This window comes from Pipistrellus hanaki (assembly GCF_964339955.1).
Source record: "Pipistrellus hanaki genome assembly, chromosome: 11".
In the NCBI taxonomy this organism is placed as follows: Eukaryota; Metazoa; Chordata; class Mammalia; order Chiroptera; family Vespertilionidae; genus Pipistrellus; species Pipistrellus hanaki.
Genome location: NC_140513.1, coordinates 39,242,740 through 39,265,276, shown reverse-complemented (window position 1 = coordinate 39,265,276; position 22,537 = coordinate 39,242,740). Strand labels below are relative to the sequence as shown.

Genomic DNA, 22,537 nt, shown 5'->3' with positions numbered 1-22,537 from the left:
CGGATCCTCCTGGGCCTAGCAAGACTAAAACTACATGATGAGGAGATTTAGCAAAGCCAACTGTGCAGTGTCCATAAATATAAGAAAGAGAGACAGGAAAGGACTTGGAAGGGCTACAAGGAGACGGCAGGTTGGGCTAGCACACATTAATAGGCAAAAAAACAATTATCTGAAACAAAAATAGCCTTTGACATTTTAAAATGTAGTGTCTTTTCTCCAAGAGTATCATTCTGCCACTCCGCTCCAAGTTAGTTACGTATTGATTCAATTACGCATTTCTGTGTGCCAGAAAACACATACAGCTCTGTTTGACAAAAAATAACTTAATGGATTCATGGGTTGATATTTTGTACCTTAATTATATTAAAACCTACTATAGAGTGATGAAATGGAGAAGAAAAGAAGATCTAACAATACAAAAATTCTTACCTTTAAGTTTATGCCTCAACTTATACTTTTAAGTTGATGCCACAAATAAAAGCTAGGCATAGCCTTTTAATTAAGATTTTTAAATACACATATGCTGTACTAGAGACTAGTCGCATGAAGATTTGTGCAATAGGCCTTCCTTCACCTAGCTTCAGACACACCGGTTTTCCTCTGGTACCCAGGACCCAGGCCTTCACTCTGGCCACTGCCTTCTGCCTTCTCTCCGGCCAGGGTCTTTGCTGACTCCAGCGGCAGTCTGCAGGCTTCTTGCTGACTCCAGCCTGTCTGCACTCTTAGCTTCTCTCTGGCCAAAGGGCTGCTCCTATAGCTCCCTTTATGGCCCCTCCCCATCATACCAGGTGTCCTGCCCCTCCCAGCTGCTCTGCCATCTTTGTCCTGCTAATTTGCATGTTCCCTCAGATTGGCTGCGGGGCATCAGAGGTATGGTCAATTTACATATTTCTCTTCTATTAGTGTAAATAAAATGCTAAGTGTCCAGTCACCCGTTCAACTAATCAAAGCATAATATGCTAATGATATGCTAAGGCAATTCAACCACTTGCTTGATGTACTGACCTCCAGGAGGCAGACATTTGACCGGTCGAACAGTTGCTATGATGTGCACTGACCACCATGGAACAGACTGGTAGTTTAGCTTGCTGCTGGGGTCTGGCCAATTGGGACTAAGCAAGATGGGCCAGACATGACCTGAAGCCCTACCACAGTTTCTCCCCAGCCCTGATTGATTGTGCATTGGTGGGGTCCTTTGGCCTGGCCTGTGGCCTCTAGCTATCCAGGACCCCTTGAGGGATGTTGGAGAGCTGGTTTCGGCCTGGTCCTGCAGGCCGAATTTATGCACTGGGCCTCTAGTATGTACAGATAGATATAGATATATATAGATATATAACCAGAGGACTAAATAAGTGAAACACACAAAATAGAAACTACTTCACACATTAAATAATCTTCAAATCAAACTTTTCTACTGGTTTAAACAGAGAAAAGTGCTATTAATCTCTTATGACAATGCTGTTAAGGACAATGCTGAAAGGAATGTCATATCTTTGGTAACACTCAACAAAAGAGAACATATATTATTCATCTTTTTGTCTCCTACAGTACAGAACAGCTTCTACTATGAGTAGGCCCTTGGTAATGGCTACCAAGCTGATAATGAAAATTCTCTATGAGACAAAGTTCTTATTCAGTAGTAGAGGCCCAGTGCACGAAATTCATATACAGAGGTGGGGGGGGGGGCGGGGGGGAGGATTACCCTCAGCCTAGCCTGCACCCTCTCCAATCTGGGACCCCTCGAGGGATGCCTGGTGGGATTGGGCCTAAACGGGCAGACATTCCTCTCACAATCTAGGACTGTTGACTCCCAACTATCCGCCTGCCTGCCTTCCTGATTGCCCCTAACCACTTCTGCCTGCCAGCCTAATTACCTCCTAACCACTCCTCTGCCAGCCTGATTGATGCCTAACTGCTCCCCTGCCAGCCTGTTTGCTCCTAGCTACTGTCCCCTGCAGGCCTGGTCACCCCTAACTGCCCTCCCCTGCAGGCCTGGTCCCCCTCAGTTGCTCTCCACTGCAGGCCTGGGTCCCCCCAACTGCCCTTCCCTGAAGGCCCGGTCACCCCCAACTTCCCTCCTCTGTCGGCCTGGTCACCCCTCCTTGCCCTCCCCTGTAGGCTTGATAGATCCCAACTGCTCTCCCTTTCAGGCCTGGTCCCTCCCAACTGCCCTCCCCTGCTGGCCATCATGTGGTGGCCCTCTTGTGTCCACATGGGGGCAGGATCTTTGACCACATGGGGGTAGCCATCTTGTGTGTTGGAATGATGGTCAATCTGCATATTACTCTTTTATTAAATAGGATTAGTCACCAGGCATATTGAATACTTTTAAAGGTACTGCTATAATGTGGGAAGGGGCAGGAGCTTTACAAAAACAGTTTTGGTTTAGTACTCTCCAAAAAAGGTAGGCCTTGGGTCTTACTTTCACTGAAATTAAACAGAATTTGTGTACATGGAGGCTTAACATAACCTATAGCGGAAACTAAGAAAATAAACCAGGTGGAATGAATAGGGATTGTCTGATGCAACAAAGAGGAGCAGAAGAAGTGAATGCTGATATAGTTTTTGTTTGTTTGTTTGTTTGTTTTTGCTTCTATCAGCAGAGGAACAGGACACAGAGGGCTTGAGCTCAACTGGGTTTCACAGTGTGACAAATCACAACTACCACCATCATGTCTCCATTATCTCATTTGGATTGCTACTAAAATGAGTTCTATTGTTTATATAGCACTAAAGGATTAGAAACCAGAGAATCTGAGCTTGTAACAACCACAGTCCTCTTAAGTAATTTTTAAACTTTTTTTTTTTTTTTTTTTGTCACAGGATATCTTCTTCAAATACCATTTAATAAATCAGAATGACTCAATTTACTGCTCGGTTTTCAGTAGGTGGCCTGGCACCCTGCTTAAGGCATCTCCCATAGAATCACTATGGATGTAAACTTTGAAATCTGATGAGTTCTAACTCCTCTCTTGTCCCGAGGTCACATACCTGCCCAGGCATTGAATTAAAGAGCTAGAACTAGAATCCAGCGATGCCAGCACCCAGAGAAAGTTCTTCCCACTATATTCCATGCTGCTTCCAAAAAACAAAGGAAGACGACAGAGTTCATACTTACCATCTTTGTTCAGCCATTGCTTTCTTGTTCTGTACAAAATGAGCTTGTTGTGGACATACGGTAAAAGGAACTTGACACACCAGCTCTCCACACCAAGTTTGTTTTCAACCAGGACTATGGGGCTCCGGTTATACCTAGCTTCAGGACATGGGATCAGGCCAATTTCATCTCTTAATATGTAAAACATAAAAAACAATAAAAATAAGAATACTACCTTTTCAATCCTGAAGAGTATTTTTAAAAATTTACAAATTTCTATTTCTTAAAAATATTATTTGCTCATCTACTGAATTAGTAGAAATTTTTAAAAAACAGTTTTTTAATACTGGCAACAGTACAGGAAAATTAGTATGGTGTACTCCTTGTTGATGGAAATAAAAATAAATCTAATCTTTGAATTGAAATCTGAAAATCTTTCAAAATTTTAAGTATACATACTCTTTGACCCATGATTCCACTGCTCAGAAATTATACTGCATCAAATTTTTTGAACAGGATGTTGACTGCAACAACAGTAGAAATGATCTAAATGTGTATGAATATAAGACTAGTAAAATATACATGATTTATCCATGTAGTAAGAGGTATTAAAAAATGAGATAGATATGCATATGTTGGTATGAAAAAGGTGCCAAGATCTATGAAAAAACAAAATGACAAATATAGTGTATCCCACAAAGCCTTTTGTGTAATTAAAAAAAAAAAAAAGCTATATATGCATTAAAATTTTTCTTGGAAAGATACCAAGAAACTTTTGGGACGATAAAGGATTTTATTTTCGTACAATCTAAATTTTCTAATCACTTGTACAAATTATTTCTATCTTTTTAAAAATGTGAACAAATGTACTTATGCTTACTTGCTAACAAATCTATGTGGAATGGAAACAAATTATTAGCAAAAGTTATTTTGTCAATTGAGATTGTGAGCTATATTTTATTTTCTTCTTTATAATCAATCATTTAAATTAAAAAAAAACCCACATACTAGTAAATGTTAAAACACAAAATACATTTCAGAATTTGATCATTTTCATCAAAGGCATCTATATTTCTCAATCCATGTCAACTCAAGTTGAAAATCTATGTTACAGGCCAAGATTTAGTAAACAATATGTAAGACAGTTGATTTATACAGTGAAGGAACCAGCAAACATAAGTGTTTTTGCAAAGCTTGGGCACATGCTTTTCAAATATAAGGAAATTACATTCTTGCTTACATGAGACATTCCTTCTCAAAGAGAATGTCCTTCCCTTAATTAATGAATAGCTAATAAATTTTTTAAATAAAACAGCTAGTAAATAATAACATTTTTAGACTGTCTAAATAGATAAAGATGTTCTTTTAAAAACAAAATAACTGTTTTTCAGAGCTTGAGTATGACATTATCTATTCTGTCCCTGGGGTTCTCCTGCCAAGAAGACAGTAGTTTCATAGATGAAAGAGGAGGAAACATGTCCATTAAAGGTTATAAGAAAAGCCCTCTTTTTTTTGTGAGGCCATCAACACAAATTGATGAGAGGCTGTGGAACTTAAAATCCCTCCTAGAAACCCTAAACAGTATAATTCAAAGGTGACCTGCTTGCTACTGATCACTTCATTAGTGACACGGGAATCTACACTAATAATCTGCCATACCTTTGTGATGCCCACTAGCCAATCAGGAGTTAGTATGCAAATTAACCCAACAAAGATGGCAGGTTAATTTGCCTATGCAGGTGCCGAGTAGCCGCAGGTGCTGAGTACCAGGGCAGAACACTTGCGTTGTCACCATGGCAATATCGCAGGCATTCCACACCACCCCAGCTGCTCTAGGCCTCTGGGCAGTGTGGGAAGGTTGAAAGGCAGCTCAGGCAGCCGGGGGAAGGAAGGCCCATTCTTGCATGAATCTTCATGCATAGGGCTTCTAGTATGTATTATTAATCAAGGGTACTCAAAGGGTTGCAAGTCTCTAACCATTCTTTCAAGCTAACTTAACTTGTAAGTAGATTTTAAGATCTAAGGCTTTTGTTCTGACAACTGGCTCTGTTAATTCAGAGGTGTTCAATACACCATGTCAATACTATCTAAACATTTTATGAGTACTACTCTAATGTACTGGCTACTGTGCTAAATTCTGAAAATGCAAAAATGAACAAGGTGGTCCCAGATTTCAGAGAGCTGATGGTTTTGCTGGGGATTGTGTCAGTATCTACAATAAAATGTTACCACTTTGGCCCTAACTGGTTTGGCTCAGTGGATAGAGTGTCGGCCTGCAGACTGAAAGGTCCCAAGTTTGATTCCAGTCAAAGGCATGTACCTTGGTTGCAGGCACATCCTCAGTAGGAGGTGTGCAGGAGGCAGCTGATCAATGTTTTTCTCCCATAGATGTTTCTAACTCTCTATCCCTCTCTGTAAAAAAATCAATAATATATATATATATATATATATATATATATATATATATATATATATATATATATTTTTTTTTTTTTTTAAATGTTACCACTTTGTCATTCTAGTAATATAAATAAAATTCTGCAGAAAGAATTTACCAATGCTGAGAGAGCATCTGAGGGAGGTTAATGTCCAGTACCTTGTTTTTGTATTTGTATTTGGTGACAGAACAACTAGCCACATCTAATCTACACCTGATTAATATATATCAGAATCTCTGGTATTTTCTGGTGTTCAGGTTTTACTATATAAAATAGATCATTTAATAACTAGAATAATAGTAAAAAAACAAAAACAACCTCAGTTCAATTATCTCAAGAAAGTTTGTGCTTAGAGGTCTAATAACCACTTACAATACTGCAAAGAACTGCAAAAGTCAACAATATGAATGTTGGAATAACAAGAATAAGAGAATCCTAGCTTCTGGGTACAGTCTGGTGGAGGGTTTTTTTGGGGAGAGGGAAATGGATTTTTATAACTGAAATTCACAATATAAAACCCTGCATTGCTCACTATTTATACCCAAAATAAAATGCCCAACTTCATGTACCTAAATGACAGAACAGAGCCATCTGCACACACACACACAAAAAACAACCCTGCACATTGTTTTAGTTGGTTACTCCACTTCCAAGCAATAATTAAAAAACTAAAAATACCTTGGATACAGTAGGTACTCAATAACTGCTGCTGAAAGGTTGATTATCCTTGTATTTTGTTGATAATATTCAAAATAAATAAAGTTCAAAGAGCATCACTTCTCGATTCTGCAAAAAAAAACCTAACCACTGATTTCCTTCTAATGCAGTGGGTCCAAGTCCTGGCTCTGTCAATGTGATATATAGAGCATGTCACTTGGTCTCTATAGATCTCATTTTCCTCACTTTTAAATGAGAAACTACATTATATGTCTACATAAAGGCAATGGGCTGCTATGTCTCCTTTTATCCAACTTTCAAATTTTAAGACCGAGAAACCTAGCAGCTTTTCTCATCCTAATAAAAGAGTAATATGCAAAGTGATCATCATGCCAACACACAAATGGCCACCCCCATGTGGACACAAGATGGCTGCAACAAGATGGCCAGCAGGGGAGGGCAGTTGTGGGTGATAGGGCCAGCAGGGGAGGGCAGTTGGGAGGGACCAGGACTACAAGGAAGGGCAGTTGGGGGGGGGAGGGGGAGGCTGGCAGGGGAGGGCAGTTAGGGGCAACCAGGCCTGCAGAAGAGGGCAGTTGGGGAGGACTGGGCCTGCAGGGAAAGGCAGTTAGGGGCAACCAGGATGGCAAGGGAGGGCAGTTAGGGGCAATCAGGTCAGCAGGGGAGCAGTTAGAATGTCAATCAGGCTGGCAGGGGAGTGGTTAGGGGGTGATCAGGCTGTCAGGCAGAAGTGGTTAGGGGTAATCAGGCAGGTGAGCAGTTGGGAGCTTGGATTGTGAAGAATGTCTGACTGCCTGTTTAGGCCCAATCTTACCGGGTTCGGGTCTAAACAGGCAGTTGGAAATACCTTGAGGGGTCTCAGAATGGAGAGGGTGCAGGCTGGGCTGAGGGATACACTCCCACCACCACCCTCCCCCTACACAAATTTTGTGCACCAGACCTCTAATATAAGAATGAAAACTGTCAAATCAGGAAATGTAAAGCATTAGAAAATTTTAAAAATCAAATTAAAAGAGGGACAGTAAGATATAGAGACAAAAGCACTTGCTCTTCTGGGGTCCAGATCTCCATTCGACCACTGACAGTCAATGTGAATTGGGTCAGTCATTTGGCCATCAGTATCCTTATCTGAAATATAGGAATAATACTACTTTCCCTGTCTATTATGAAGAGTAGATAATACATTATAAAGAAATGAAAGGTTGACCTAGCTGGTTTGGCAAAGTGGATAGACTGTTTGCCTGCAGACTGAAGGGTTCTGTGTTCAATTTTGTTAAAGGGCACATGCCTGGGGTTGTGGGCTTGATCCCCAGTAGCATCTGCAGGAGGTAGTCGATCAATGATTCTCTCTCATCATTGGTGTTTCTATCTCTTTCCCTTTCCCTTCCTCTCTGAAATAAAAAAATACATATTTTTAAAAATGTGGTAACCTATAAAGTGCTCAATCCTCATCTTTATGTTTCTCTCTGTCTCTTCCCCTTCTTTCCACTCTCAAAAATCAATGGAAAAATATCATCAGGTGAGAATTAAAAAAAAAAAAAAAAAGAGCCTGAGTTCAAACTGCAAAGTTCCTTGCTAAACAGATACTGATAAAGCGAGGAAAAGAATGTTAGCTTTTACCAAGTTATTTGACCCTGAAATACAGTGCTTTGCTGCTTCCTACAAATATAACAAGTGCTTTAGAGAGATAGGTAGGTCAGTAAGCTTCCAAATAACAATGTGCTTGACTTCAGACTTCTATGTCTAGTCCCTTAGGTCATAATCCACTTTTCTTCCCCCAGACAATTTGGGATTCCAGAATAATTTTAAAATGGGAAGGGACCTCATTTCTCTAGTCTCTCATTTTATCAGATGAGAAAACTGAAGTCCACTAAGGTCAATAGGATTTACCCAAAGTTATTTTGGCCTGTGGCTAAATTAAAAATTGGGACTTCCTTTTCAGAAAGGCAAGGGAGTTGGGAAGAAAATTTGTAATGCATATATGCATAACACATCAACACAGAAAATAGGGTGGTGAGGCCTGGGGCAGGGATGGGGGTCGGGCTGGAAGGGGGCCAATGGAAGAAAAAAGAAGACATATATAATACTTTCAACAATAAAGATTTTAAAAAATAATTAGGACTTCCTAATATTTAGCTCCAAATCCTTGTAATCACAGGGAAGTGAAAGCAAGCAGGATTTATATTAATTCCTTCTAGATTTCTGGTATTTAAATTCTAATTTTCCACTCAAGAAAAGTTGGAAAACTCAGGGGGAAAAAACAAACTAAAAGTTACCTGCTATCCCTTTACCACGGTTAATTTGGGCAAGTGACCTTTTTTTCTAAATATTCTATAAAGTGGGGTTGAGAGGGCAGGGCGGGGCGAGGACAAACTCCTGACTCCACTGTGGGGCAGGGCGGTTATCCTCCATTTTGTAACTGAACCCTAGCCCTCGCCCAACCAATCAGGGTTAGCCGAAGCAGTGACATCACCACCGACCGGAGTAAAACCCCTGGGCTGGGCGAAATTTGCTCTCTCTTCCCCCATGCTGCCAGCGTGAGTGGGATAGAGCCCATGCTAGCATGGATAAGAGGCTCTTTTGTTTATTGCATGGGACTCGGGTCCTTGGAGATCAAGAAGTCTGGGCGAAACAGGATTATATTGGACATACTCCTCTATAATCCTTTTTAGAAATTTAATTCACATAAATCATTTTCCTATTAATTAATATATATATTTAATGGCTGCATTGAATGTGCTATAAATATAAAACACAGCTCCAGTTATTTCCTTATGAAATAGTCTCACAAATTCTGAGTTTTTCACTGCCAGCAAATTTCATTCCTTTATATTTATAGGTTTTCCTTGTATTTAACAAGGATACCTGCATTACCAAGGTAATAGGATTTTTAAAGTTGTTAATAACTCTAATAATAATAATTATAATAAAGTTCTAATATTTTCAAAGAGATACCAAATGCTCACATTTTAGGTTACCTTCGAAGGCTGTTCCCTTCATTGGGCCCTACCCACTACCTAGGAAGGGTGTATTTTCCCTGAGCCAACTCTTATCCATCCCTCCCGGCTCAATTCAATTATTTTCTCAGAAAGAACTATTTTGACCATTTAACCTAATTTAGGCTTCTATCCATGCTTTTTATCCTTTGGGGCTCTTTTCATAATCTCTGCGTTACTTTGTTTCAAGTTCTATTAGGGCAGGGACCGTGTATGGTGTGTTCATCAATCTACACCCAGCTCCTAGGCCTGCAGACCCAGGATTAGCATTGCAAAAAGAAGTGTTCTTTTGCTAAATGCATGCATGGTATGAAAGAAATTAAACCAGTTAGGACTTCCATAATCTGGTCCCACTGTATCTTTTCAATTATATTTGCTATTTGGGGTTAATTGACTGTTCCCTGTGGAGGTCTTTGGCTCCCTCTCTGAGATAAATCTTACCTAGTTTTCAAAGTTCAGCTCAAAACCCATCTACCCTAAGAGCCTTGGCCAAGACATTCCATATCCAGACTCGCTTCTAAGATTCACATAGCACTTGCTTACCAGACTGCTTAATCCAGCCTTTATCATAAACCACTTTGCAGGGTTTATTTATTGTTCTTGCAGGTAGGTCTTCGGTCCTCATCTAGAATTGTACTGTATAATACAGTAGTCACTAGGCATATGTGACCATTATGCATAAATCAATTAAGATTCAATAAAATTTAAAACTCATTTCCTCATTTGCATTAGCCACATTTTAAGCACTCAATAGTGCTATGTGGCTCATAGCTATAATAATGGACAGAACAGATATAGAACATTTCTATCATCATAGATATTTTTGTGTCTTGAGTATAACTGTTTTATACTCCTTCATATTCTACTCTGTGAAGATGATACCTACAGCACCTCGTAGACAGTGGGAGTTCAATAAATATTTAAGAGTAATAAAAAATAACCCACTGGAGATCTTTGACATGACCCTAATTCCATTGTAAATAGTTGTCTTCTACTTTAGCATAGGCTCTATACATTAATTTTATATCAGTCCCGGTGTCATGCCTTCAGTTGTTTTTCCATTAGTAGTCTCTAAGCGTCTACCACAAAAACAACATTCCTATGGTATTTTTCAGTTCATGAAGTGTTTCATATTCACCATTCATAAATTTTTTAAAGGAACACAGGAATTCAGGTAAAGCCTAATATTTACCCAGTAGCAACTAAGTGCCAAATATTGTGTAAGGTAATTTTCCTGTGTTCTCATCAGCCTCACTAGATCAAGAGGAAATTGAGGCTCAAAGAAGGTAACCTATCTATACCTACCACTAACAAAATCCACTTATTAACTACTGTAGTTTTCACTGTAGCTTTGACTCCTCCTGGCTAGAGATCTCCACAAAGTCAATGGAATTGATGTTGACTAATAAAATTGCAATCTATCTTGTGTTTGGAGAAAAAGAAAATCAAAAAGTAAAGAATGAAAACCTTTCATTTTTAATACTGAAAACTGTAATTAGGTACTAACTTTCAAGGTAAACACTGCTTCCCCTCCCCCCTTTAACTAAAAATATAGCCTATTTTTGGGAGGGAGGGGCTAGATTGGGGAAGAAGTATGGACAATTTTTAAAAGTCCAAATTATAAGACATTTTAAAGGATGTATAGTAATATAATTGAAGATATTATTATTGCAGGAAATATGTGCTAAAATATACCTAAAGTCTATTATTGAACAATGAGTTAAGCTATTTAATTTTTCAGCCCTATATTATAAATCATTATTTCAAATGCCCATCTTATTTCATACTTTTAAATATTCAATGACCCAAATGTTTAAGCATAAATTATGCACTGACTGAGTACATTCATGAGATTTCACCATAAGAATATGATTAAAGAAGATATTAAAATCCTTTATAAGTTTCAATAAATGTGATCCAGAAGAATTGGGATGTGTTCCAAACAACTCTGTGTCAACCTGCCAAGCCAATGAGCACTCAATCTGTTTCTTCAAGTATAAAATACTGATGCTTTTCTAATCTACCTCAAAGGCAAGAAACTAAGATGATACTGTACTTATTAGATTAGACTTCTTTCTAACCTTTGTTATAATTTCTCCAAGAAAAATAACACCAATGATGAGGAAACAGGCCCTTCATTTGTATGGCTTCTTTTTTTTTTTTTTTTTGGATGATGTCTCTCGTTTGCACTAAAGCTCCATTTCTGAAAAAGGGACAGAAAGCCTGATATACAAGGCATCAAAGCATTCTTTACAAGGCCCAGTACCCACTATGGTTACTGCCAAGAAATCATTCCAAACACTCATTCTGGAAGTGTCGGCAGTCACAAGGGGAAAGGAAGTGGACACTGTCAGAGGTGGCCGGTGTGTTTGGAGGACGGCCGTGTTTTGTTTTTAATGAGGCACAGTTGCAGGTCTGCAACAGTGTGCCACAAGAGAGCAAGGCATCTGAGGACTTCTCAATTCTTTCATAAGCATCATCTTGAAGGAAGAGAACACTTCATGTTGGTGTGAGGTTTGGCACCTCTTTTAGGCAAAAAAAAAAAAAAAAGCTTAAGGACTTAGACCACTTGGAAAGAGTAACTCGTGCGGTTCTAGTTTAAAGAATAAAATACAAAACATAAGAGATAAAGTGAAAGTAACACAAAACTGGATTCTATGTTTCTTTTGTGGATGAGAGATGGGGAAAGAGCTCCACTCCTGCTTCTCCCTTCTTTTGTAAAATGTAGCTCTCTTTCTCTCTCTCAACAGCTTCCTTTTCACATGCTACATCCAAGCAGAAGTGCCATCGTTTCTCCTGGTATCTTCCCAGAGCACTGTACTCCCAAGCAAAACGGAAAGGAAGCAGGTAAGATACAGTGTGGTGATCTCCTTAACTGGATTAAAAAACAAATAAATAAATTGGCTCGTGTGCTTGCTCCCTGTTACTATGGTCCAGCTACGGCTAAAAAGTGTCGAGGTTTCATCTACTTTAGACTCATCCTGTGCGCCTACAGAAGCTAAACTCTTGAGAATGCTCTGTTCACCTTCAAAAGAAAATGTTTGGTCCGAGTCCCTGCACACAACCTTGGGACGAGGGAGGCCGAACAGTCAAAAGCGGCCTCAAACTTCCTTTGATTGGTAAACGGAGAGGGGTCAGGGCCCATTGGGGATCCGATGATCGGCAATCCCCCTCTCACCAGCGACCGGGATGAACCTGCAGAGATGTGTTTACGAAGCACCTAGACTCACATCGCGTGTGTGTGTGTGTCCGCGCACCCTTCCTAACTGATGGAGGATGTGGACGCCCGGAGGAAGTCTTCCCAGTTTCCTGAACTCCCGGGAAAGGACAGGGGGGACGGCGGGAGCAGGAGAGCGGAACACGCTCCCTTTGACTTTCCGAGGTCACTTCCAGGGACTCTCCCGATCGCGGTGCCGGCGGCGGGGAGGGGGCCCCGCGGAGGCCGGCAGCGATCCGGCCGCGACCTGGCTCCGTCCCCTCCACGGAGCGGCGCGCCGGGCCCCGCCGCCCTCCAGCCGCCGCCGCCGCCCGAGGTCGGCTCCGGCCTCGGCCCCGCCCCCTCCGCCCCCGACGACGACCCCCGGGCACCGCGGCCACGCCGGCGCGCGACTCACATGTGCGGGTTCCTCCGGAAGGCGTTGGTGATGTCCTTCACCACCCGCTGCACCAGCACCGCCACCTCCTCGCTCGTCTCGGCCATGTTGGCGGCCGGGCGGCTCGGGAGCGCCTCCGGGACAGGACAGCGCAGCGCGACCGGCGGGGTTCCGCGGGGAGCGAGCGTGCGCGCCCGTTTGGCGGAGCTCCCGCCTCCGCCCCTGCCGCCGCCGCCGCCGAGAACTTCCGGGTCGCCCGCCGGTGGCCGGGGCGTGGCGCCCGCTGGGACTGGAGCGGCCTGATGGGTAGGGGAGCGGCCTGATGGGTAGGGCCCTCCCTTCCTCTCCTTGTCCCTAATCTTGTCAGAATCCCAGAAGATGCTGCAGTCAATTGCAGGTCTCTGTTTTACACTTTTTTTTATTTTTTTATTTTTTATTTAATTTCTATCCAGTCGGGGCTGAGGAGTAAGTGGTCCTCAAGTCATTCCCCCTCTATCTCCCCCAGTCCCCCACAACTTCGATTCGTAAGGAGTTGCCAGGCCCCGGGAGTCCCCGGGGGAAGTTTCCTTGCAGGTAGTACCTGTGGGAGCTTGTTTGCTTTATTTTTCCAGCTGTAAGGAGGAGGCCTCCAGAGACGCTCCTGGCAGAATGAGTGTCCCAATTGGACCTTGTTGGGGACTTCCTTTTCCTGCGTGCCAATTTGGGCCTCTGGAGCAGCCATTCTCAATCATTAATTTAAAAAAAAAAAAAATTAACGAATGCATTAAAGGAAGGCATAGAAAAGAAAAGGAAAAGCTCTTTGGCACCTGGATATAAGAAGTAGGAGTTCAGGACTGAAGTATTTTTTAGATTTTCTGCGGAGTGTATGGTGGGCCCTTCCTACCTGCCACAGATCCAACCAACTTTGGATGGAAAAGATGAGGGGGAAAAAGTTAGGTTGTTGCCGAGGGTACTGTGTCATTAAGCCAAGGATGGCTGGTTCTATATTGAACATCTTGTTTTTTTCTTGTCATTACTCCCTGAACAATACAGTGTAACAACCGTTTATATAGCATTTACATTGTATCGGGTAATCGAAGTAACGTAGAGATGATTAAAAGTATATGGGAGATGGGCATTATATTCAAATACGACTCCACTTTTACAAGAGATTTGAGCATCTGTGGATTTTGGTATCCATTGGGATCATGGAATCAGTCTCCCGCCCGTACCAAGAGACAACTGTACTTCATTTCCTGCAAGGTTTGGAGTCCTCTGAACATTACCTTAGTTTTGGTGTGAGGAAATCAAGGCCCTAATAGAGTTTGCTTTTGTAACTATCTTGCTACAAATAATTTTTGTAGGAAAAAGAGGATTTCTAGTGAATTTGGAATTTGAAGTCCACAATTCAAACATTCCACATCAGATTTTCCTTCATCCTTCTATAATAGAAAAAAACTTAACTGCCTTCATTTCAGTTATTTTTATTTTTTATTTTTATTATTATTATTTTTTAAATATATTTTATTGATTTTTTCAGAGAGGAGGAGAGAGGGATAGAGAGCTAGAAACCTCGATGAGAGAGAAACATCAACCAGCTGCCTCCTGCACACCCCCTACCGGGGATGTGCCCGCAACCAATGTACATGCCCTTGACCGGAATTGAACCTGGGACCTTTCAGTCCGCAGACAGACGCTCTACCACTGAGCCAAACCGGTTTAGGCCATTTCAGTTATTTTTATTTAATCCTTGAAATCTGTATTTTTTTAAACTTTTTTTTTTTTTTTTTTAAGAAAAGCAAGCTTATTGCCTTTTTAGTGTAAAGATATGTGGAGCATTTGAAATAGGGTTGATTGCCAAATAATAATTTTGGATGCAAAATTGTAAAGCATTGAATGAGAAATAGAAATTAACTATTGATATATCCAATGGTTAACAATCCCTGTAGGTATATTTATAAAGGATAGAACTGCTGTATAGTATAGACATTGGCCTTATGTTTTTAATAGAAACAAGCTGGAATATTCACAGAATTGTAAAAAAGATGGGACAGGTTTTAGTTTATAAATCAAAAAATCTTAACCTCTTGACGCTTCTCAGAGGAGGCAGTGCAGTGAGTGAATGTGTGTTTAGATTCCAAAGCCCAAGGACAACTTCAAATATCTTAGTTACTCTAAGAATATGATACCAATTCTCAAATGTTTGAGTTAACTCATATCTTCTTTCTCTTCACTTAAAGCCTGGCATCTTTTCCTTAAAAAAGTAATTCAAATAATAAATCCTGACTTTTGGGGGACAAAGCTCAAAGCAGCACACTGAGAAATATACTTTTTTCCCCAAAAAAACTTTGTTTTTTATCTTAAAAATTGATCATTTTGTATCTCTAATATATTTGACAGGGGAAAAACCCAAACTTTGTCCCTAAATGGTGAAGTAAAACTGATATTCCAGAAAGATAATTCCTTATGGTTCCGTGTATTCCTCCCCACATACACATATATGAGCACACACCCTCTTTATGCTCATTTGAAAGGCATGAATTGTGTTCCACATTTTCTTCTAAAAGTTAACAAATTGTTTTACTCACTTATTAAGGATCTACTGTATTTATAACTCAAGGTTTTTAGAATTGGAGAATATTAGAACTGATCCAAACCCAGAAAAAGAAAACTGAGGTTGAAAGAAGTTAAGAATTGAAATTCATAATACTTTTAGTAATATATAAGAATATGATATTCAATAAATTTAGCAAGATTTTCTTGAAGGACTCAAACATTTATGTTCAGGAATCTACAAAATACATTTATTGATTATAATGAAATATTGCAAATAGCTTGAATGCCCAACAGTAGAGATTGATTAAGTTATAATAAATATATTTGATGAGATATTGTTTAGTCATACAAGCACATTCTAGCTAGAAGAATATATTACCTAACTCTTAGGGGGAGATATATTTGTAGGATAATTTTACTTTCTAAGTAATTCAAAGAACAAAATATAATGTAACTTAAGGAAAGTTTAAAAATATATGTTAATAAAAGACATGGATGCCGAGACCGGTTTAGCTCAGTGGATAGAACGTCAGCCTGCAGACTGAAAGGTCCCAGGTTCAATTCCGGTCAAGGGCATGTACCTTGTTTGTGGGCACATTCCCTGTAGGGGGTGTGCAAGAGGCAGCTGATCGGTGTTTCTCTCTCATTGATGTTCCTAACTCTCTATCCCTCTCTCTTCCTCTCTATAAGAAATCAATAAAAAATATATTTTAAAAAAACCCTGGATGTATTTATTTGTTAATTAGCCAACTGTCTCATTTTTTTTTTTATTTATTTATTTACTTATTTACTTATTTATTTATATGATTTAAAAAGAGGAAGGGGGAAAGAGAGAAAGAGAAAGAAACATCAATGTGAGAAAGAAACATCAATGTGAGAGAGAACTATCAATCAGTTGCTTCCCACATGTGGGTTTGATTGGAGATCAAACCCACAGCCTGGATATGTGACCTGATGGGAATCAAACCCACCACCCTTTGGTGTATGGGATGATGCTCTAACTGAGCCATACTGGCCAAAGAACCAACTATCTCATACATACTAATTTTTTTAGAGGTGGATTGATTTCAAGTTGACCATGCCTATAATTATTGTTCACATGGCTGTGAATGCGTTTTGGCAATCCTTCCACATCTCCCCCAAATCATGCTTTTCATATTTTAGAAGACTATTTGATGTTAGGGGAAAGGTAGATATGAAATGACAAAAACAAGTACCAAAACAGCATATAAGATAACCCTCATATATACAAAATGAATTGTACATAATATAAAATTAAACTAAAATGTTAACAATGGCTATATCTGTATGATGAAATTAATTACTGGAGATAAGTAAGACCTATAAATATGCATTCTTTATATTCTTCTGGATGTTCCAGACTTTCTGCAATAAAACTCAATGTATGTGTTTAGAGCCCTAGTGGGAAGGAAGACACCAAAGTGGTTTTAATAACAAGCGCTTCATCCTTTTGTAAAGAGTTGGAGATGACTTTATAATCTGTTTGCATCTTCACTCTATATTATTCTCCTTATATCACTATATTGTGTTGTTTATTTACTCCATCTATTTGAATTGAATATCATAATAACACAGGTGGGACAAGAGTTGGTCTACAGTCATGAGTATGCGAGAAAGTTTATTCTTACATTATTATTTACTGGAGGCCGGGTGCATGAGATTCATGCACTGGAGGAAGGGGGTGTCCCTCAGCCTGGCTTGCACCCTCTCACAGTCTGGGAGCCCTTGTGGGATATCCGGCTGCCGGCTTAGGCCTGCTCAGGTAGCAGGTCTAAAGCATCAATCAGACATCCTTAGCACTGCTGTGGAGATGGGAGAGGCTCCCACCACTGCCGCTGCACTCTCCAGCCATGAGCCTGGCTTCTGGTTGAGCGGGGCTCCCCCTGTGGGAGTGCACTGACCACCCGGGGACAGCTCCTTCACTGTGTGTCTTCTCCCTGGTGGTCAGTGTGCATCATAGAGACAGGTCGTTCTGCCATTCAGTTGATTTATATATTACCCTTTTATTATCGAATATATAGGATTAACTATTGTATTATTTTCTTTTATAAAAAATACATTTTTATTGATTTCAGAGAGGAAGAGAGAGAAACATTAATGATGAAAGAGAATCATGGATTGGCTACCTCCTGCATGCCCCACTTTGGGGATTGGCCTGCAACCTGGGCATGCGCCCTGACTGGGAATTGAACCATAACCTCCTGGTTCATAGGTCAAAGCTCAACTACTGAGCCATGCCAGCTGGGTTATTGTATTACTTTCATACGAACAATAGTAAACCTATGTTTGCCCTACCCTGTATTATGTAAGAGAGACTTTAAGTAATACTAAACACATGCTTACTGTATACTGACTATTATTACAAAAACACCAAGCTTATTTTCCCATTAAAAAGATTAAGTGCTCAATTTTCAGTGCTTCATTATTATATTGATGTTGTGATTAGCTATATACTTATAGTATGCCAAGCCTCAAACTGATAACTTTTCTAAAATTTAAAATAAAAAAACTTACTAACAAAGTAATAGGAGAAGGAAAATATAGTACTAATCAAGAAGCCACATTATCAATGTTTTCTTTAAAAATATATTTTATTGTGTTTTCACAGAGAGGAAGAGAGAGAGGGATAGAAAGCCAGAAACAGCGATGAGAGAGAAACATCGACCAGCTGCCTCCTGCACACCTCCTAGGGGATGTGCCTGCAACCAAGGTACATGCCCTTGACCAGAATCGAACCCGGGACCCCTCAGTCCGCAGGCTGATGCTCTATCAACTTGAGCCAAAACAGTTCCGGCTATCAATGTTTTTTAAAATGAAATCTTAAGTCAACAGAAATAATGTCACATTCAAAGTTTTTATTAAAAACCATCTCAGGAAAAGGAATAGAAATTAATATATGATTTTCAAGTGATGGCATTAAATTCATGAGAGTTTTGGTGTGTGTTTATTTTTCCAAATACAAAACTTCATATATAATCAAGAACTAATTTTTAAAAAGTCACAAAATCACCCTGAATGCAAATGTTATCTTTATTATTATACTTAGTTGATGTCTCTAGCACTTTATTATTCTAAATGTTGAGATAAAAATAGGAAAATGCCTGTGAAGGCATGTTTAAACTATGAAGCACTATTCAATTATTACTGATTTCTGTGATAAAGAAAGCATGATGAGAACATATTAAAAAAGTAGTAACTAAGACTAAACTAAATACTAATTTTCAATATGAAACTCTTTTCTAATATTTCTAAAGAAAATTATTGTACTGCAGTTACAATTAATCTCCTAGTTAAAATGAACTTTTTTTTTTTTAACCCAACAAAGTTGGTAAATGTTACCAAGATGCTGATCATGAAGATGACATTAAATGGCTACTTTATGGTGATATTAGAATCCATGGGGATACTGTAGTGAAAATACTAAGGTTTTTGTTACATAATAGGTATTTTTTTTTATTGCTGAATAAATTATTTTTCTTAACAGTTACTATTTCCAAAATGTCATTCTTTTCCTTTGCCCTCTTTTTCCTTCCTACTGCAGAGGCCCAGGAGACCCATGATGTAATCTTCAGAGAACAAGAGAAAATGCCTGGAAAAACAAAGTGCCAATCCAGCACCTGTATATGGAAACAGCTAGGGAGACGGGTATGTCTCTGTGATGCAATGAATGTTCCTCATATACTGAAGATGTCAAATTGTTGCAGGGATTTTCTTAGTAATCTGGCTTTTAATGAATGGCTAAATGAAAGAAGTATCTAAGTAGTAGTAGTATATTCTTAAGAGTTTTGTTCTATGATTTGCATATTCATATATATATATGACAATAATGAAAACCATACACTTTTTAAAATTATATAGGTTTCAAGTGTACAATTCTGTAATACATATTCTATAAATTGCATTGTGTACCACCACCCAAAGTCAAATCATCTTATATTATCATACATTTTGCCCCCTTTTACCCTTTACCATAGACTTAGGTTAAAAAAATCATAACTGAAAAAAATGGAAGGTATTTAAAGGTTTATTTGACATCTTCAGTAACTTTCTAAGAGTGAGGCAGGGCTACATTTCCCCTTCTTCCATGTCACTTTTAACTTAGTTTTTCAACTCAAAATTTTTATAATAAAAATATACCTTATTTCCCCATTTTTTTCCTGTTTCCATGTTTTAAGCCATTTCTGCCACTCATCAAAATTAACAATAGGCCAAAATCACCCATAGGAAATGATTAATTTTCTTTGTTAATTGTTAAATTATGCTCACACCTGCATTACAGTATTTATAGAGATCGATAGTTTGAATTGTAGGAAGGAATACTAAAGAGTAACTCCCCAAGCAGAGTCTTTCTACTTTAGACACTTTAATTTCTATGGTAAGTCTTTCACATCACCAGTGTGCAAAAACAAACAAACAAACAAACAAAAAAACAGTGTAAAAGATGGTGTATTTAATTTATAGGAGGAGAAGGCTAAATACCACCTCTGAGAGGGTGAGAGTCAAGTAATTGTACTTATTTATTCCACATATTTTAAAAAGTGTTATTATATATATAAGGCATGTGTTAACTGCTGAGTATACAATTGAGAGAAAACAGATATTATTGTTGCCTTCTTATGGGACCTACAGGCTGATGGAAGAAATATTCAAATGAACATATTAGTATACTAAAAAAAAAAAATGTAAATTCCTGACACAAAAGGAAAAAGCAAGATATCAGGACAGATAATAACAGTGTGGGATAAGGGTATATCTTCAGATAGTGTGTTCAGGGAAGTCTGTTCCTGGTGGTGATATTTAAGCTGAGACCTGAAAGGTTAGGAGGAACCACCTAAGCAGGGGAGAAGCCTTGCCAGTAATGGAAACAGCATGTGTGAAGGCCTCAAGGAGAATAGAGCTTGCATATCATGTTTCAAGAATTGAAAGAAGGCCAAACTAATAATTATTTAAACTAATAATTATTTTATACTTTGTAGATGTACACACATTGAATTTTGGAATATTTTCATTACCCCTACTGAATCTGGTTCTAATGCTAAATTTGGCACCTCAGATCCTGTTTCTCTTTTTCTTTCCTTTTAGCATGTTGCAAATTGCTGAAAATTGGACATGATATATGGGAGAATAGAAACTGAGGTTAACGAGGCCTTTAGTGAAAGGTTTTATGTCAATCTGGTTAAGATTATGTTTGCTAGAGCTGAAGGTGTCACAGGATTCAATTTCCTCAGGTGTATTTTTTCCCTCCTGTTTTCATAAATTGTCCTAAGAATTCCTGCTCAAATAGAACTGTATCTTGTTACTTTCTTAGTTATAATCCACTGTTATTATAAACTAGAGCCCTGTTGATGTAATAGTAAGGTGCTGTTGGAGAGGAATTGTTTTATAATTTTACTAGAGGCCCAGTGCACAAATTCGTGCAAGGATGGGGTCCATTCGACGGCCCTGCCACCTGGTTGAACTCCCAGTTGAACTTACAGTCCAGGGGACAATTTGCATATTAGCGTTTTATTATATAGGATAATGAACTCTGAGTCTTTTATGGGCATGAGTGTTTGGGATGTGACCTTCAGAAATGCTTTTTGACTCTTCGTCTCCTCTTAGGTGAAATAAGGAGGATAGATTAGGTGGCTGGAGTTATCTTATTGCCCTTCCCTTTGTCATGGCCTTTGTCATGGAAGATTATAGTAACATCATTTCATCTGGAACATTGGCCCTTATTACAGAAAATGGATTTGGTATATAGCAAAATGGTTACTTAACCCACCTTGTGACTAAAGTGGGAGTGTATATTTTTGGGGTTATCCCTGTGAGAACTTGATGGGGTTCCTTGAGGTAAATTCCATAAAAAAGTGTTTGGGTTTCCCTAAGATTGGGCCACAAGGACTTTCTCAACCATAAGCTAGTCCACACTCAGTCTCGAAGAATTTGTCAAGATGATCACTTCAAAGCAGTTAAAGGCTCCAGCATTTTTTTGCTCCAGATAAGCTGATCTTAGCTGTGATTCTCTGTATTTGCCTGTTTCTCAGATTTCTGGGTTAGAGGTTGCTCTGTGATCTTCATTCTTGGATGAGCCTGAGAAAAGTGTTTTGTTTGAGTTTATCTTTTAACTTATAAGGATGGGACTGAAGACTTTCAAACTCTTTCCATGTTGTCACTAAAACACACAAGCAAATGATAGCAGTGGTGGTAATATTTGGAGAAATAGCGATATGCTATGCTTTGTTTAGCACTGAGCTTAACACAGATCTTATTTATCCTTTTAAAATTAACTTCTGCCAAAACCGGTTTGGCTCAGTGGTAGAGCGTTGGTCTGCGGACTGAAGGGTCCCAGGTTCGATTCCGGGCAGGGGCATGTATGTTGGTTGCGGGCACATCCCCGGTAGGGGGTGTGCAGGAGGCAGCTGGTCGATGTATCTCTCTCATCAACGTTTCTAGCTCTCTATCTCTCTCCCTTCCTCTCTGTAAAAAATCAATAAAATATATTTTTAAAAAATTAAAAATATATAAAATTAACTTCTATTTTCCTCCCATTACTTCCAGAAGAACTAAAACAGTGGTCAGTAATCTATAGCACTGAGCTAGATTGGTTTCAAATAACATGGCTTATCTATGGCTATCTGTAAATAGGATCTTAGGTACCACAGGTTTCCACACTGAGCAACCACAGGCCACAGAAAAGTCCTTAATAGTTGTGTGTAATCAAATTTATGAAAACTCACCCAGAAAAGCACCTCACTATTTACAAACTAGAGAACCTATTGTAATGCAAAAATCTCTTAATTTGTGTATTTTTAAATTTAAATTTTTGTGTATATGTGGTCTTTATAAAGTAAAACATTTATGAAATTTCTGAAAGCCCAGGTAAGTCTAAAATAATCAAACATTATATTCATTCACTCATTCAACACTGTGAGATGATGCCATGTACTGAAAGCAGGTAAGAGGGATGGCCCAGATTTAGTCCATTAATGCTAAAGTGATCAACTGAGGTTGGGGAGGAGAATTCTGATATGTTAAACGTTTTTTACTTGGTAAGTGAAAAAATGGAATAAGCACTTCCCTTCTATATAATACAGCTATTTGTTGATTTCTTGAAGGCAATGCCATAGATAATTATTTTGAAATCTCCTTGCATATAACTCACAATACAATAATGTGATGAATTTGTATTGTCACAAA

The 22,537-nt window shown here is 39.1% G+C and overlaps 2 protein-coding genes across 5 annotated transcripts in view; one reads left to right on the top strand and one right to left on the bottom strand.

Annotated features, from left to right (window-relative positions):
- PTAR1 (protein prenyltransferase alpha subunit repeat containing 1) overlaps window positions 1-13,055 on the bottom strand; it is a 44,356-nt gene extending 31,301 nt beyond the window's left edge. The window contains exons 1-2 of the mRNA XM_084899550.1: window positions 12,824-13,055; window positions 3,119-3,288 (exon numbers count right to left, since the gene is read on the bottom strand). Coding sequence (XP_084755676.1) covers window positions 3,119-3,288; window positions 12,824-12,909 — 256 coding nt within the window. The 5' untranslated portion in view covers window positions 12,910-13,055. The remainder of the gene's footprint in view (window positions 1-3,118; window positions 3,289-12,823) is intronic.
- Window positions 13,015-22,537, top strand: part of CFAP95 (cilia and flagella associated protein 95) — a 108,560-nt gene continuing 99,037 nt past the window's right edge. The window contains exons 1-2 of one of the 4 annotated variants that reach the window (XM_084899559.1): window positions 13,015-13,108; window positions 18,900-19,003. In XM_084899559.1, coding sequence (XP_084755685.1) covers window positions 13,105-13,108; window positions 18,900-19,003 — 108 coding nt within the window. In that variant the 5' untranslated portion in view covers window positions 13,015-13,104. The other 3 variants (XM_084899561.1, XM_084899556.1, XM_084899560.1) reach the window with 3 other exon arrangements.